At 40.6% G+C, this 17,187-nt stretch overlaps 2 protein-coding genes across 4 annotated transcripts; both read right to left on the bottom strand.

The window, feature by feature from the left end:
- Positions 1–415: 415 nt before the first annotated feature.
- Positions 416–8,702, bottom strand: LOC146385356 (uncharacterized). Of its 2 annotated transcripts, XM_084931054.1 has the most exons (8): positions 8,374–8,702; positions 7,122–7,456; positions 6,784–6,894; positions 6,406–6,528; positions 5,654–6,023; positions 5,486–5,545; positions 5,053–5,393; positions 416–4,883 (listed from the first exon to the last, which is right to left on the bottom strand). In XM_084931054.1, exons 2-8 carry the CDS (start codon positions 7,452–7,454, stop codon positions 3,423–3,425), a joined length of 2,799 nt encoding a protein of 932 aa, XP_084787180.1. In that variant the 5' UTR covers positions 7,455–7,456; positions 8,374–8,702; the 3' UTR covers positions 416–3,422. The 2 variants fall into 2 exon arrangements, with proteins under 2 accessions (XP_084787180.1, XP_084787179.1); XM_084931053.1 differs by lacking the exon at positions 8,374–8,702 and having other exon boundaries at positions 7,122–8,344.
- Positions 8,703–9,432: 730 nt separating this feature from the next.
- On the bottom strand, positions 9,433–16,847 carry LOC146385355 (uncharacterized). 2 transcript variants are annotated; one of them, XM_084931058.1, is made up of 8 exons: positions 16,192–16,847; positions 14,796–14,936; positions 13,299–13,338; positions 12,890–12,996; positions 11,995–12,051; positions 11,526–11,897; positions 10,653–10,775; positions 9,433–9,994 (listed from the first exon to the last, which is right to left on the bottom strand). In XM_084931058.1, exons 2-8 carry the CDS (start codon positions 14,934–14,936, stop codon positions 9,950–9,952), a joined length of 885 nt encoding a protein of 294 aa, XP_084787184.1. In that variant the 5' UTR covers positions 16,192–16,847; the 3' UTR covers positions 9,433–9,949. The 2 variants fall into 2 exon arrangements, with proteins under 2 accessions (XP_084787184.1, XP_084787183.1); XM_084931057.1 differs by lacking the exon at positions 16,192–16,847 and adding an exon at positions 15,542–15,782.
- Between the last annotated feature and the right edge of the window lie 340 nt (positions 16,848–17,187).

The raw sequence follows: 17,187 nt of genomic DNA, 5'->3' as shown, positions 1-17,187 counted from the left end.
TCTTACTGCGCTCCAAAGACTGCTCTATGTCAGCACGATTTCTCAACACATTCAAATGTTTTGCCGCTCTCGGTTTAGCATACTTGTGTATGCTCAAACTGACCAGTAAGTAGCATAAAATGAACACAATGACCAAACTGCTAGATTATGAGATTAAAATGGTTTATGGTGATTGGAAGTTCGCTTCTTTTAACTTTATTTTGAAAAATCGGCACGTAAGTCATGTGTCCTTCTGTTTGTCCATAACAAAGCTGTCAGTGCACGTTTTATGGGGCGAGTAGCCAAAGCACAACTCCATGCTGTTTACGTGTGCTGTTCACCAGAATGACAGATGATTGACAATAGTGTTTCAGCATGGAAGCCATAAACAACACAAGTCAAAAAATAAAACTAGTGAGTGACGTGACACCGAGAACATGGATCTACAGTTGCCCTGCCATTCCTGTAGCAAGTCCAGCAAACCGAAAAACAAACTTCACAGAAATGTTTTCCACAAGGCGATGAGGTTTTCCCAAGAAGCAGACTTTAAAGCGTTTTCATACTGGTGGAGGATTTACAGATGAATGCCCAGTCTGACAAAAATACAATACAACATTATAGGTACAATTTGTGATCACAAGCAAATTTGTGGTGAATTAAAATGAAGACAGTGTGTGCATGTATGTGCGTTATATGTTGAAGAACAAGGGAAAAAAACTGTGAAGGCAACAATTTTATTCGTGTGTGGTTGTGTTTGCGGAAAGTCAGGGTGGATGTGGGATGCGGTTGAAGATGGGGTTCAGAATGGTGGAGGAAAGTGAAAAGTGTTCGGGAGGGAGGGGGCTTCCAGCTGTTGCCGTGGTGCGGGTGTCTGTCTATCAATTGGCCAGGAAACGCTTACAGTTAGTGCTGTCTCATTTACGGCCAACGAGTTTCCTGGAGGTTGGGTGGTGGCGGTGTGACTGTACCATGTTTGATGGGTGTTTGGATGTGTGGGGTAGCAACCGCTGCATAGAAGGGAAGATAGGAGGGGGAAAAGAAAGAGAAAACAGCCACCAGGGTGCCCTGGGAAGCCCTGTACACTTGGTTTCAGGATCATACAACAGGAAGAACTGCTTTCACAACATTGCTGTGACTGCATCTGCCCACTCTGCTGTGCTAAGCTGGGCCTTCTCCTCCCTGCTTCACTCTGAAACCTCAGAGAGGATTACAGAGTGAAGCAGGGGTCATGCAAATTAAAGATAGTGTGTCACTTTGCAGTTGTACAAATTGAATTATTCAAAGATTTTTTGGATAACACACTAGATTTATTTGAGTTGTTTAACAATATATGATTTATGGGTTAGACATTAACCCATTTTATCTTGTAAGCTTGTCCCGATAAAAAAGCAAACTGTTGAAATGTATTATTACTATTGTTACTACTGTTATTTATTCAAAAATATTTTTATGGCTGCACAGTACAGTTCAGGAAATAAACCCTCAAAATTGTAATTCAAACTGCTGGGGGTGTCAACCTTCTCGACTTCTGATACAGGAGGCCACGCAGGGTGATGCTAGCCAGCCTGGGACTTAGAGATAATGCCAGTGCCTCCACCCTACCTCCTCCTCCCACCCTCAGTTGTGTCCCTCTTACGACCAGAAGCACACCCACTTACATAAATAAATCCAATAAATGGAGTGAATTCTGCAAACTATAAACACAATTCCAAAAGATTTGGGGATGTGGCGTAAAATGTAAACAAAAAAAATAGTGATTTGCAAATGTCATAAACACATATTCACAAGAGAACAGAAAACAGATCAAAAAACTGAGATTTTACTATTTTGAGAAAAATATTATCTTATTTTAATCTCCACAACACATCCGAAAAAGCTGGGATGGGGCCACAAAAGGCTGGAAAATTAACCATTCCTAAAAAAGACACTGCTGGAGGAACACTTTAAACTAATTAGTTTAACTGAAAATAGGACAGTTACATGAATGTGTATAAAAACACCATCTGTTTCTCAGAGTTTCTCAGAAGCAAAGATGGGCTCATGTTTACTAATCAGCAAAAAACTGCATCTACAAACAACAATTTCAGAAAAATGTTCATCAACATAAACTTGACTTTGGATCATCTACGCTACATGGAATCAAACGATTCTAAGAATCTGGAGAAATCTCTGTCAAGGCCAACAATTAATATTAGATGTCCATGACATTTGGGCCCTCAGGCAGCTCTGCATTAAATACAGGCATGACTCTGTCATGGGCTCAAGAAGAGACACCATCGTCTTTGAGCGCAGTTCACTGTGCCATCCACAATGCAGGTTAGAGCTAAATCATGCAAAGGAGGAGACATATGCGAACATGATCTAGAAACACTGCCATCTTCTCTGGGCCAAAGCTCATTGAAAATAAACTGAGGCAAAGTGGAAAACTGATCTGTGGTTACACAAATCTTATTTTTTAATTCTTTTTGAGGATGCTACATCCTCAAGACCAAAGAGGAGAGGAACCATCTGGCTTGTTATCAGGCCTCAGTTCAACAGCCTGGATCTCTGATGGTATGGGGTTGCATTAGTGTGCACAGAAATGGCTGAATTCTAAAAGGTATACATGGCTTTTAGAACAATATATGCTTCCATGCAGATGACATCTTTTTTCCAGGGAAGGCATCGCATATTTCAACAAGCTGCAATAGATGCATACAGCATCTGTTACAACAGCATGATTAACTAGGAGAGGCTGGGTGCTTTCACAAACACATTTGGCACATAATGAAACAAAAAATATGACAAAGAACACATGACTGCTGAGAAGCTAAAATTATATACAAGATAAGAATTGGACATTGCAGTTTAACCATTTGTTCCCTGCCTTCTGTTGTGAATAAATTTAGTTTAACATTTCCAAACTTTTTGTTTTTTTTTTATTTAAATCTTAAACTCTGTCCCTTTTTTGCAATAGGGTTCATAGTTCTAGAATACAATTTGATCTGTGTTAAGTCTTACACGGGTAAAATGCCTAAAATCATTTTACGGTCAATACCTCTGCTCTTCTGCATAGCTGCCTGTTTTTTCAAACTCTCCACCCCCCCCAGCATCCACCTGTAGGCTACAGGGAGAAAAATATCACTTCTCAATTTATAAAAGCAGCATTGTATCAACATTCAGAAAAGTATTTTCATTTATATATTATTGCTTCAATATCAATATGTGTAATTCATCTATTAATAAATGTCACACTCATCTGTACTTATCGAGTGTCTCAATAAAACATGTAGCGATAAACTGAAGTTATAATCGTCTCAAATCAAATTCATTTTAAAGTGTATTTTATGCCTCAAAAATTACACAGCAGTCAAAAAGCTGAAAATATTATTTCACAAGAAAAAAAAAAAAAAAAGCACTTTTACATTTGCTATACATTTTATATACAAACATCTCTCAGTCCTTCATTCAGTTTTCAAAAAATTCTCTCCCCGTTTTCTCACTGCATCAATGTTCTTGTTTACTGTTCTGTCAACATTTCTTGCAGCGTCTTCTGTCTTCTCTGTTGTGCTTCTCTTGCTGAGTTTTCGCCTGCCCACCTCTGTTACTGCAGATCCAGCAGCTGCCCCAACAGCTCCGCCAATCACACCGCCCAAAAGCACACCGAGCACCAGACCCAGCAGTGCCCCGCCAATGACTACTTTGGGCACCTGTTTAGCTGTATTTCCAATTTTCTCCCACACTGAACTCTCAGCCACCATTTTGGCCCCTGCCTTGGCTCCAGAGCCTACTTTTCCCCACACGGGACTCTGTGCCAAATTCTTTGCCCCAGCTCCAATTCCAGCCCCGACACGCATGGAACTCTCTGCCATGACTTTGGCCCCTGAACCCACTTTTTCCCACATTGGACTTGCAGCCGCTGCTTTTGCTCCAGATCCCACCCATGCAGAACCATCTACCACTACCTTGGGAACTTTATTTCCTACTGCTGTGGAGAGATTTCCTGCAGTAACTCCTACCTTCTCCCACACAGAACTATCAACCACCATCCTTTGGACGCTTTGTGCACTAGTGCCAACTTTTTCCCACATTCCACTATCTTTCATCCTCTGTGCTCCCTCTCCAACCCACACAGAGCTATCTGCCAACAGCTTGGGTAAATTCTTTGCACCCGTGCTCATCTTCTCCATTATGGAACTAAGTAGTGAAGGGGATATGGTCGAAAGTGTAATTGGAGGAAGACTCTCAATATTCGTAGTACTTACACTCATCTCGGCCTCATCCCTTGTTTTCTCAATATCATCTTCCGTCACTTCATCGTCTACCTCAGAAACAGACTGCATGTAAGGATAAAGCTTTCGCCTTTCAGAGCTGAGTGGGCCAACATCCTCTACTCTTGCTAGGTTTTCGCCTCGTTTCTCTCTTGCCATCTCTTGCTGTTTCTGCCTCACTCTGTTCTCGGCCTCCTGAAAAGCAGGACAAGAATAATACTGCCCCCCGGCCTCCTTCACTGTCTGCTCCACCTTTTCTAGCAGGTCAGCAACATTGCTCCTCTCTCCCCCACCTCTTTCTGTCTCCAAAACATGAAATCTGTCCCCACATTTCTCCACAATCTTTAACAAATCTCCTCGCTGACCAGCAATGTATGCCTCAATGTTCTTATTTTTGGCCTTCCCACTTGCCCTGAGACGATCAGCATAAGTAAAGAGGACCAAAGTGTGTCTCCAGACTGCTTCAGGTCCAAAAACAGCCTCTAGTGACGCAAGAGCCTGCAGCTCAGTCTTTGCAGGCTGGTCTAAGGGAACACAAAAGAGGAAGACATGCGGGCCGGGACTGGACAGAGCCACACAGGAGGAGATCTGAGCTCGCACCTCATCTGGAGTGCGCTCTGAATTGAACCAGTCTGGAGTATCCACCACTGCCACCTGCAGGTGACAGAGAAAATGCATGCAAAAATGTAAAGAGCTATTATCAAAAGCAACAAAACAAGAAGAGAGTATGAAACACTTTATTCTTTGAGATATTGTAATGGGTGTATGTTGAGATAAATAGAAAAAAAGACATCTTAGTAACTTAAAAAACAAAAACACTAACCCTTCTTCCTTTAACCAATGCCTTCTTTTTCTCACACCATTGTGTGATTGCTATGAGGCTGTCTGGACGTGACTCAAAGGCTTCCTGCCCCAGTATTTCATTGCCAGCTGCACTCTTCCCTGATCCAGATCTTCCAAGCAACACGAGACGAAGCTCCGGAGAAGATGAGGATGAGGACAATGAGGGGGAAGAAGGGGTTGAGCTGGATGAGGAGATCAAGGAAGAAGAGGCAGCAAAAGTTGGTGAGGAGGGGAGGGAAGAGGAGAAGACTGGCGAAAGAGGAGTAGTGGTAGGCGAAACCTCGGGTGATCTCTCTTCAAAGCTGTTAATTCTGTGGTGAACTGAAACCATCAGGTAAAAATCAGAGTCAGTGACGTATTAAGAAGTGAATTGCTGATAGTGACATATGAGAGAGTGAAGTCCTTTGACTTACAAGTAGAGATCACTTTTTGAGTTGATTTACCCTCTGACATTTGTGAGAGTATAGCTCCATCTAGTGGGGAAAAAGCAAGTTTTGCTCACTTTTGTCTTTTTTTAACTCTTCTAAAAGAATGAATCAGGGTACAATAATGGAGGAAAGCATACGGTTAGTGGCATTTACCTCGATTCAGTTTGAAACTGGGTATCCTTTGTAACTCCCCGGTATCACAGAGCTCGGAGGATGGCTGTCGCTCTAGAGCTGGAATTGAATAAAGGCTACTGGACACCTGGCTCACCTTGACGCCTTCCACCATTCCCTCCTTTTCTTCCTGTCTCCTCCTTCTCTCTCTTGAAATGGCATTGAAGTACTCTTCCTCTTGACTTTCTGTGTTTGGGGTATAAGATGATGTGTGGGTCTTTTTCTTCTCTTCCTTTTGAGCCCTGAAACTTTCCATAAGTTGCTCCTTTTTTTCTTTCACCCGTTTTTCCAGCTCTCTATCCTGGACTGTTTTCATGTAGTATAACCCGTTTTTCCGCGCCATATTGTCCACCTGTAGATAAATAAACAAACAATAGTAACTTATTGCAGGAACTTTAACTCTGTTTTGTGAGTCACAGTTAGAAAACAATCACAATCGTCGCCAATATTCAAACCAGTCCAGACTACAACAGGGTGTGATGTGAAACTAGGCGTTCCTGGAAAAACAGCATGCATGCATGCGTACTTACTCAGTAATCGTCTTAAAGAAACCATTAAAACAAAAAGCTCCAACCTATAGAGTATTTAAAAAATTCAATGCACTTAAGTAATGAGGAAGTCTCATCCAAATGATAAAATGTGTGAGGGCACGAACGCTCACACTTTTACTGAATCAGACAAACCCTTTGAGGAATGTTGCTTTTTGATAACTGTTTTTTACTCCTACTTCATACCTTTTCCAGCAGCTCACGGACCTGGTCCCTGTCCTGTCGCTGACGATTATTGATGACATGGTACCGTCCTCCGCAACCCTCAATTACCTGCCTCAGGCCTGGGTGCTCTTTCTGCAGGTACTCCTGTGAGAAAACAATGCAGCTTGTGTGAATTTATACCTGCAATGATTTGCATCACTCCTATATGTTATACTCCAAGAATAAGATAACCACCTAAAATATTACTGACAGCATATTTACAAAACCCAACACGATACATCTTGAGACAACATTTATTTATAAGTTAATAGGTGAAACTATGCCCTTTTGTAGTGGTACTAAGTGACTTTCCTACTTTATAAAGATCAGCTTAAAGAGAGGGTAGGTGACCTCTCATACCTCCACTGTTTTTCCCATCAAGTAGTCCCCACAGGTCAGCATGACCATGGTGTGGTCCAGCACCTCCTGTCCAAACAATTCCTCCAACTCTGCAGGCACACGTGTCTCCACCTGCATGGGGAAAAGGCAAAGAGGAAAAATGGATCTAAACTGGTTACTGCTTGTTATGGAGATGTTTCAGAACATCTTTAACTTGTATATTTGGAACACATTTTTTTCCACTGTAGTTTGATAGATAGACATTTTTTTATTGAGTACACATTACAGACTACAACTTCAACTTTGTTGAGCAAAGTTGAGCAACAGGTGACATCACTAACGGGCAAGCCAAGACTAACCTCTGTGAATTGGTTAACAGGCACCAGCAGCAAAATAGCATGTGGGCCTGGTGGTACCAGAGTCATTGCTCGCTGTGTCTCCTGTTTGACACCGTCCTCCATCTTGCCACCACTCCAGTACCATCTCGGTGCCTCCACCAGGGTCACATTCCTGCCTTCAATGAAGCCCTGCCGTAGCTGGCAGCTCCTGGAGGCACCGGGAGAAATGGGGGAAAGCTGGGCCAGGATAGTGTCTGCTAATGCCGTCTTTCCACATCCGATATTCCCCAAAAGAAGCAATCTCAGGTCTGAGGAAGAGGATCCATAGTAGCTTTCTCTGTAGTGTTCACTCATCCCTGACATGAATAAAGGAAACAGGAAGGAGTCCAAAAAAAACAAAAGAGAGAGAAATTGAGGACAGTATATCACCTGTGTTAGTTGTAGGAAGCTACACCAACCAACCAAAAATAAAAGCTGTCTTTTAATACTAGGTTTTATTGTTAGGCTTTTCCTAGACAAACTCACACATAACTTTACATGCAAATAAACCTGGAAAACAGACAACTGGATCAGCTGAGCAGGTTCAGCTAGGCAGATTTTATCAGTCAAGTTACTATTTTAAGCATCAAGTAATCACACAATCTTAACAGAAACGGATAAAATGGCATCTTAAACTTAACTTGAAATCTTTCTCCTCTGTTCCCACACGAGTCTCTCTGCACACAGGATACCTACAGTTCCTTGTTGTGCATGAATGAACAAAAACTAAAGTAATTCACTGGTAGTTTCACTGGAAATGGTTGTGGGTCACATCAATTTCATCTCAGTGTTTGATACCACACCTTGCCATTCCTGTCAAACAACATTCTGCCTGGACTCATATATGCATTGATATGCAAAAAGGTACAAACCAAATCCATACTGAACAAACAGCAACGAGAGTTGATGAAGCATTTCAAATAGTGCTGTACTTCATAAGTATACTTGCTTTGGCACAAATTCTAAATCAGGCGTGAATCTATTGCTGAAACTGTAATAAATAGCTTGAGTTTCTGGATGTAGTTTGAGCTGACTGACCTATTTCCTATTTCCTCAAATATGACACATTATATATCAACAATGTAGTAATTTCAGTGATAAAGTAATACAACTAAGAAATTTAATATGATTGCAATTAATCAACAAGTGCATAACATTAACTAATTTAACAAGTAAGTCTCTTACACCAAGACAATCTTACAACAACAATTTAAGCAACAAGACAAATACTTACTCAAGTGTTTAAGGTCTATGAAGTTGCGTTCATGTGTTGTCTTCTGTCAATACAGAGTTTTTTTGGTTGGCACTGGGTTATATTTCTCACGCAGACAACTTCAGTACATGCTAGTTCCCAGTCGACTGGCAAAAGCTGTCTGCTCAGATGAGGTGTCTCACCTGAGCCACTCCCGAATTTAAACACATTCATACATGAGCGCACTCGTAAATATATTTTTTTGATACAACAGGTTTCTCAGTTTGTAGGTTGCTAAGCATTCCAACCTGGGGTGGAGGCAGTATAACCAGCTGCCACTGGGAATCGTTCCAAGATAGTTTTAACTACCACACCTATGATATGTCAAAACTCATAGAGATCTGTTAGAGGAGGTGTCCTTCATGGTTTGTAGTTGCTAAGGATATTACCTGGTCACCCAGGTCTGTAAATATGTTGCTGTCATAACCAGAAAGAAATGAAAGCATGAAGGCTTGTCACAGACAAACAAAGTTACAATGTAAAGACAGAATAAATGCAAGAGGAACATTATTCTGCTTCTTTTGTGTGTTACACGAATGGAAAATTAAAAATATAACTTTTCTTCCTACGGAATCATGAAGCATAAAACTTCAAGTCTTCATGGCCTTCCATATGAGTAAGAGCTGTTAAGTTTCATTTCAACATCAAAGCAATTACAAACAGACCTCTTGATTAATGTCACTAACACTTTGTCATTAAGGATTTAAATGTTAACCTGTTGTCAGTAATTTGCAAAACAAGAAAATTGCTCTTTCAGCATATATTCATGGCTGTGATTAAAGTAGCTGGGTAATATTTACAGATTTGCACACATCCCCACAGCTTCATCCTCAAATATTTTCCTGTATTCCCACTTGCTAGTACTTGGCTGGACCCCCTTGCCTTGGTTCTGCATGGCAAAGACTCAACAAGTTGCTGGAAATATTTCTCATAGTTTCTGGTCGATATTGATATGATCGCATTGTACAGCTGCTGCAGATTTGTTGGCTGCACATCCAGGATGTGACTACTGAATTGTGACCTGGTGACTGTGGAGGACATCAGAGTACAATGAATTCATTGTCATGTTCAAGAAACCAGCTTTTTCTCATCTCATCAAGAACACAGACCAATATGCATTTTGTAAGAATATTTAAGTTGACTATACATACCCATACTGTATAAACAAAACATAAGATGGTATTCATGTACATTTATTATTGAGTTACCAGGCAAATGTAAATATGTGATGCCTGATCTCTACTGTGAATTACCCACTACTTCTAATGTTTTCCAAGGACACAAGACATCTTTATCACTATTCAATTAATTTAAAAAGCAGAGTGTTCAAAAATCTTATCTAATCAAATAGTTAATGCAAGGCATTTAATTTGCATTTTAAACAATTAACATATGTAATTAACAAAACAAATGTCCTTCTGAAAAAAGTTCACTTCAAAGTTCAAAGTGCAGGCAAATTCTCATAACACAACAACTCTTACTTTTCAAGTATCAACTAACAGAAAAATGTTTTTCAGGGTATCATTGCTGTGTAGAGCCAGTAGGGGTCTCCTTTTACTCACAGGCCAGGCATCACATACGCAATGTTATCCAAGGTGGAGGCCTTTAAACAAACAAGAAAAGCATTCACAAAGGAAAGAAAATCAAGGAAAGAGGAAGCAAAAAGGCTGATTGCAACGATATACTAATAAAGTGCATTTAGGAGCACATGTCCAAATAAAACAATAAAATTACCACAAACTTGTTTAGTTTTATTGAGTCTATAGAATGGGTTACAATGTTTACACTGTAGCTTCAGTTGTTTGTAAACATTTAAGTTTTATTCCTTGGTATTATTTTTAACCTTTTGAAATGAGTTTTTCCCTTTTTTGATTAAATCTCTCCTGGATAAATATTTCTCTTTGGCTTAAATGGCATTTGTTAGGTGCAAATTCGAGATGTTTAGAATAGGTATTATAGTACAAAAAGTACATTTTGACAGCAGACTTGATTAGTGGAACAACAAATAAACCAATGCTGAACAATAAACACTGACAGGATAAGTACCGCTAGAGTTATTGGACTTTGTCAATACCACAAGTTTCATTCATAACAGCGGCATTGTGTCAACAAAGTAAAGCATAAATCTGCAGGCGTTTTTCCTTTAACAAACAATATAGTGGAAGTTCACTACAATAATTTCACCAAGGTGAAAGCATGTACACATAACAACATGTAAAGGATATGATGTGTATGCACCATAAATTGGCAGCAATGCTTACCAGTGTGTGTTGTGTGCAGCTCCTCAGCTCTGGTATGTGCATAGTGAGGCCGGTAAGTGGAGCCATAGCACACAATAGAGAGTCCAAGAGTAGAGACAAACTACTCGACATACACACCATTTTCTGCAGAGATGCACAGAGAGCCCTGTATCACCCTATAGTGCAATGAATAAGTTGCATGCTTTCCAGTAGTCTTGACAAAACCGTGTAATGAGCAAACTTTTAATACTACATGACTGTACAGAGTCCACACACACACACACACACACACTTAGAGCACTGCTTCGTCTGCAGCAGCTTTATTGCTTTTCAGTCAGTTTAACCTCTTGATATTTTTTCACACACTATTGTTTCATCTTCCTTTGTAAAATGAGTTACTCTGCTGACAGTACACTTATCTATAATACTGACTGGTTAAGAGACTGCCAACATTTTTCACCCTAGGTTAGCGTAACAAGTTGATAACCAGCCTCATGTGACCGTTTATCCTGATTGCCAATGTTAAAACAAGTTAATCTAGATAAGGGAAAGATAGCTTGGCTATGTTAAACTCGCTTTGTGAAAACAGGCCTCTGTGAATCAGTTTGGAATATAGACAGAAAAAGATAAAGAAAGCACCACAATGTTTCAACTCCCACCAACTATCTTGGGATACACTCCAACTATCAAGGCCTTCACAGTATCTGTTTAAGATCAAAATCTCTTCTATGTTTACTTCTGATTAGCAAAGATATAAAGTAGTTCTGGTTCTGGGACCACTATTAGCCCCTCGTTTCTGAATTTATACAAGCAAGATGAAGAATACATGTGAGAGATGAACAAAAGACATTAAGTGTCTTATAAAAAGATTTTTTTTTAATTGAATCTACTCACATCCGTCTCCTGGAGATGGTGTCCAATCAGGGATAACGATTCTCCCAGGAGGTGAAGGTAAGCTGCAGCACTGGCAGGATCCTGGTCAGAGCAGCAGAGACTCTTGGGGGTGGACATTAGAGGGTCTGTGGCTGAAGTAGTGACACCACATATAAAACCAATGGGACTACATGAATCAGTCATGAAGCTAGTCATCGTGGAGCTAACAGTAGTAGAAATGGCTGTCAGTGAACTAGGAATGGGTGTAGAGTGACGAGGCCAGTTGCCTACTGGAGAGACAGAGGGGCTGGCAGGTCCGTTACTGGGACAATCTGCCCCATAATGCTGGCTATTAAGATACACCAAGTACTCCATCATGGGACCTGGACTCCTCTGAAAGAAAACGAAAGGAATACAAAACATAATGATTAAATGTGAGATTGGGAGATATACAGTACTTGGCTATAAATCATAAATTACAAAACATTACCAGACTAATGTTTCCCTCTGCATTAAAACATGGATGCAACAAGTTTTCTTGGATACGCTAGAAAGAAAGAAGTAGCCACAAGGTTAGAAGTAAAAGGATAAAGTCCTGTTTTTTGTTTTGATAGATAAAGATTTGAAAAAAAATGTAACCATGGTGGGTAAAAAGAAAAATATTTGGATGTGTCTGTTAGGGCTGTTCGATATAACGATATATATCGGATAAAAACGTCTATGTTTCATTTTACGCTATCGTTTGTTTCGTGGTGTCGCAAAATAAACTCTTTACGGCAATATTTTTTCATCGTTTTGATGGTCACTGTAGTGGCTACATTAATTTCTTAAAGTTCTCTCTTTCTCTTATATTTTATATAACCACACTAAGGACGGACAAGCGCCTGTTTTTATGCGTTGTGGTTAGCAACAACGACAGTAAAACCATCGCGTGTCCGCTTGTTTATGTTCCACATAAACCTTTCACAATAAAGCTCAAGATCCTGTTGAGACTTTTCAAAATAAACTGAATCACGTGAAAGAGCAGATTATTTACAGATGAGAAGTAAAAAAGAGCCACCAGGTGCTAAAAAATAAACCTTAGACTCAAACGTTAGAACAGGCAACCCGCAGCACGCCGTGTAATAAATACTCACAAAGAAAACGGCGGCAGTTACAACTTATGTCTAAAAATGTATCGTTTCATGCATCTGTTAAAACACTTGACTCCAGCTACATGACGCGCAGCTGGAAACACTTCCCGCAAGTCGAGCTGCCCGAGATTCACAGAATTTACAGAAAATGTTACATTTTTGTGATTTATATCGTTATCGGGACAATACAATTCTTATATCGGGATATGAGATTTTGGTCATATCGCACAGCCCTAGTGTCTGTTTTATCACCTCTTCTCCTCTCACTGTCCATCTGTCCTGTGACACACAGACTGGATATTCATGGAGGAAGCCTGAGACGTCTGCTCCATGAGGTTTGTGGTCTATACCACTACTACCTGCAATTAGAGGACAGAAGAATCATAAACAAATGCATTAACATATAATTCCCAGGTTAAGCCAAAAGTGTACATTTCCACCTTGTTATTTTTATACTCTTAACACCTTATGAAATACTGTGATAATCAGGATTTTATGTGCATTAACATGCTATAAATTAATTTCTGATAAATAATAAAGTTTGTTAAATAAAATATCCTACTTTTGCAACCTTAGACATTGTAGACACAGAGATGTCAAATAAAGTTGCATCAGAAACAAAAATATCACAGTGTAATGTACACAGCTGCTAAGGCCTTACCAATAGGTGGTATGTTCTTGTTCAGGGAGCCACTTTGTTCCTGGAAAAATTACAAGCACTTACATGACTTTTAACCCGTTAGAAATATCAGTATAACGCATGACTCACACTATAAAACAAACATAGCGGTGGTTTAAAGGTACTGGGGTGCAATGATTGTGAAATTCTGCAACAACACACATGATTGTTTAATCAATTTTGTCCATAGCCAAAGTTTTTTTCTTAGTTTATTCTGCATTTGTATTTGTTTATTCCCTCTTTTATACCAGGACCACAAAGAAATCTTTCTTACTTCAAATAAACGGCCCTGTTTTTCCTCTTCACATTATCTTAACATTTAGCCAGCACCTAACTGATGCTGACATTGATGTAAATATCATTTTGTTCCTCCAGTGTTATCACAAAGCAAGAACCGAATTGTAAAATTGATTGCAACAATCTTTGTGTTTTATGGTTTTATAGACAGCTGAGGCAAAACACTTTTTTCGACCACTTCTTTTAGGGGTCACCACCACAGTATATATGATCTGGCACCATCTCACCCCGTCTCTAGCACTGCATCCATGGATCTTCCCTGTGGTCTTTCTCTGTTCTTCCTGCCTGGCAGCTCTATACTCAATATCCTTTGTCCAGTATATCTGCTATCCCTCTTCTGCACATCCAAACCATATCATCCTTGCCTCTCTTACTTTTCATTCTCTCATTTTACCAGTCAAGCTCCTTACATTTAAAGACCCTACTCTCACCTCCACATTCAGGCCTTTCCTTTTCTCTTGATGACTCTGAAGACTCCTTCGCCCTTCCTCTTCCCTTGCCTTCAGCCAACAGTGGCACAGTCTCTACCACAACCCTGCTGGCAAACAGCACCGAAGGTGGTTGTTGTTAACCCGATCTGTCCTGTCAGTATTATTGATGATCTGTATGTTTGATTTGGCAAAGATTTTATACCCAATGCCCTTTCTGCCCCCCCCCACCCCCCCTTTATCTAGGCTTGGGCCCAGGCACCAACTGAAACAACAATTATCAAACTGTAATTGGTCTAAAAATCTAAAAGTAAATGGTCTGTATTTGCATAGCGCTTTACTTAGTCCCTATGGACCCTAAAGCGCTTTACACTACATTCAGTCATCCACCCATTCACACACTGGTGATGGCAAGCTATATTGTAGCCACAGCTGCCCTGGGGCGCACTGACAGAGGCGAGGCTACCGGACACTGGCGCCATCGGGCCCTCTGACCACCACCAATAGGCAACGGGTGAAGCGTCTTGCCCAAGGACACAACGACCGAGACTGTCGGAGCCGGGGCTCGAACCGGCAACCTTCTGATTACAAGGCAAACTGCCAACTCTTGAGCCACGATTGCCCAGAAAAGTACACAAAATGTAGCACAGTTAAAATTCAAAGATGTTAAAAAGACACCGTCCCTGCAATGGAATATACACAGCACTGCAACTCGGTGCAGAAACATGATTCAAAAATCCCCAGAATAGTGCACCTGGTGAAGCATCTTGGTGCTATGCTCCTCTGCATCTGATCCTGCTTCCTCCAGGTCCTCAACATCCATCAAAAAGTCTTTGTATGACCTTTTGTTTTCTCTGTGGGTGCATCCACTCACTATTTCTGCTTCACCATCCATCTAGATCAACAGAAGAGAGATCAATGATTCAGACAGCAGGAACTCTAAGTACAGTGAAGTTGCATGATAACACAGTAATGTGAGATAAAGTTGAGCATGTACAGTCTGCTTATTCAATGACCACTTCGTATATTTTCTGTTTACTGCGAGGATTTTAGATGGAATATGCTCTGAAGTTTAGTCTGACCAAACATGAAGGCTGGATAAAGCTAATAAAAGGTTGCAGCAGCTAATAAAAGGTTTCAGCAGGGACTCGCCGTCTCTCTAAGGTTTATGGGCCTAAATTGCTGAAGATAAAACATTCTCACCTGGGCGAGTAAATGAATAGCTCACCTTCAGCAGACTGCTGACTGTGCAAGGCAAATAAATGATCTAAGGCTAGTGCTAGCTAGACGCTAGTCTTGTGTGCTAGCTAGTGAGGAAAACAAGTTGTTTTGAAGTCCTCTAGTTCAACATTAATTTAATGTTTGTGATAAGAGCAGTTAAGCAGTGGGCTTTCTACTATGCCCAAAAGAGGAGTTTTCGAAGCTTGTGGGGTTTTTTTTTATCTAAAATAAATACAAACTGATAAGACTGAGCAGAAAACAATCTCAAACACGTCTCACATCGATGTCTGTCTTCCTTTCGTTTTGTTTCCACGTTTGACCAAAAACTATCATTAATTCAGGAAAATGCCGGATTTTGGTCCGGTAACATGAAGCACACAACCTCTAACAAGCTCCTAAATCTCGGGCCAGCTCTGTCACAGACTTCCTGTGGTAAACTCACTGTGCTGCTCAGCCGTATACGTGTGAAGCAAAGCCTGCTGACTCACGTTTAGCGCCCTCCCTCCCTCTCTGTCGGTCACTACGCTGTGCTGAGTCACGTTAAGCCCGAGTGAAGCTTTGTGATTTTATACCTGCAGATGGCTGAGCAGATGCACGGCAGTCTGCAGTTTAGTGACACATTTTTCAAATCATATATAACATAGAGTTGTGCTTTTTTTATGTTATTTTTTTGTCCATGTAGGTTATAATTACGCATTGAAACGTTTGGCCTTTTGATAAAAAACAGATGTAGCGGTATTTTTTCATCGCTTTGTCTCAACTGATTTCAAGTACTCACGTATTTTACATGCCATTTTTATTTAGGCCTTTACATAAAACGTGTAGGCACAGTTTATAGTCAAAGCTATGTAGACACCCAAAGCCGACTGTACTTCCTCAGGAGGCTGAGGTCTTTCAACATCTGCAGGAAGATCCTGAGGATGTTTTACCAGTCAGTGGTCGCAGGAGTCCTTTTCTATGGCGTGGTGTGCTGGGGGAGCAGCACAGCAAAGAAGGACTCATCCAGGCTGGAGAAACTAATCAGGAAGGCGGGCTCTGTGGTCGGCATGAAGCTGGACACTCTGGTGACAGTGGCAGAGAAGATCAGAGGAGCCTATTCAGCGACAGGCTGCTTCTCCCAAAGTCAAAAACCAACAGACTTAAAAACTCCTTTGTCCCACACGCCATCAGACTGTTTAACTCCTCACTGGAGGGGAGAGGGAGGAGAAACAGGGGGACAAGGGAGGGCGGGAACAACTGAGCTGTAGGTGCTTCTCTACACTGTGCAATATTTGTTTTTTGTTTTTGTTTTGTCTTTTTTCTTATATTTGACTGTGCAATATACTCACTCAAATGAGCAATCCTATTTATCCATATTGTATATTCTGTATCTATATATGTGTACATGTGTATATATGGTGTATTTATGCTTATATCCTTACTCTCATTCCCCTTAATGTATCTGTAACATGCAACTTCTTTCGGTGCTTTGCTACTGGAAACTGAATTTCCCGGAGGAACCCACCCGAGGGATTAATAAAGTTTCATCTAATCTAATCTAATCTAATCTAATCTAATCTAATCTAATATGACAAACATACCTTATTTTCACTTAAAGTGAATATATGATAATAATAGTTCTTTATAAAAGACCAAAGGTTTAAGCATACTGCCAACCACGTAGAGGCTGGGAGTTGTTTCGCTGGAAGAGCTGCTCAGAGTGAAGCGGTTTTCTGTTTCCTTTGCCTCAAGATGGCTCTATAAATAACTCGAATTAAACTAGGTTGGACAGTAGTGTGGTTCCAGTTTTTGTTCCTGTAGTTTAAGACCTCTGACCTTTACTCCTTCAAGCAGCTTCTGAGGAAAATTAAAATTGGGAACACTTTGCTGACTTCTTTTAATGCTGCACTGCAGTAGAGCTCTGCCAGATTGCAAAACCCTATGAA

This window comes from Perissodus microlepis, chromosome 6, assembly GCF_051167445.1.
Source record: "Perissodus microlepis isolate ML-2025 ecotype Zambia chromosome 6, ASM5116744v1, whole genome shotgun sequence".
Taxonomy (NCBI): Eukaryota; Metazoa; Chordata; class Actinopteri; order Cichliformes; family Cichlidae; genus Perissodus; species Perissodus microlepis.
The sequence above is the reverse complement of the archived record's forward strand: the minus strand, read 5'-3'. Positions and strand labels throughout refer to the sequence as shown.

Bases quoted from the DNA above. Each gene is read 5' to 3' on its own strand.
- LOC146385356 (XM_084931053.1), bottom strand. From the start codon at position 7,463: ATGTCAGGGATGAGTGAACACTACAGAGAAAGCTACTATGGATCCTCT. The intron at 5,394-5,485 runs GTAAGTCAAAGG...TGATGGTTTCAG, and splicing joins TCAAAAAGTGATCTCTACTT to TTCACCACAGAATTAACAGC. The intron at 4,884-5,052 runs GTTAGTGTTTTT...TGTCACCTGCAG, and splicing joins CATTGGTTAAAGGAAGAAGG to GTGGCAGTGGTGGATACTCC.
- LOC146385355 (XM_084931057.1), bottom strand. From the start codon at position 15,595: ATGATAGTTTTTGGTCAAACGTGGAAACAAAACGAAAGGAAGACAGAC. The intron at 13,339-14,795 runs GTGCACTATTCT...TAATTTTTCCAG, and splicing joins GCACCAAGATGCTTCACCAG to GAACAAAGTGGCTCCCTGAA. The intron at 9,995-10,652 runs GTAAGCATTGCT...GTTTGTTTAAAG, and splicing joins GCTGCACACAACACACACTG to GCCTCCACCTTGGATAACAT.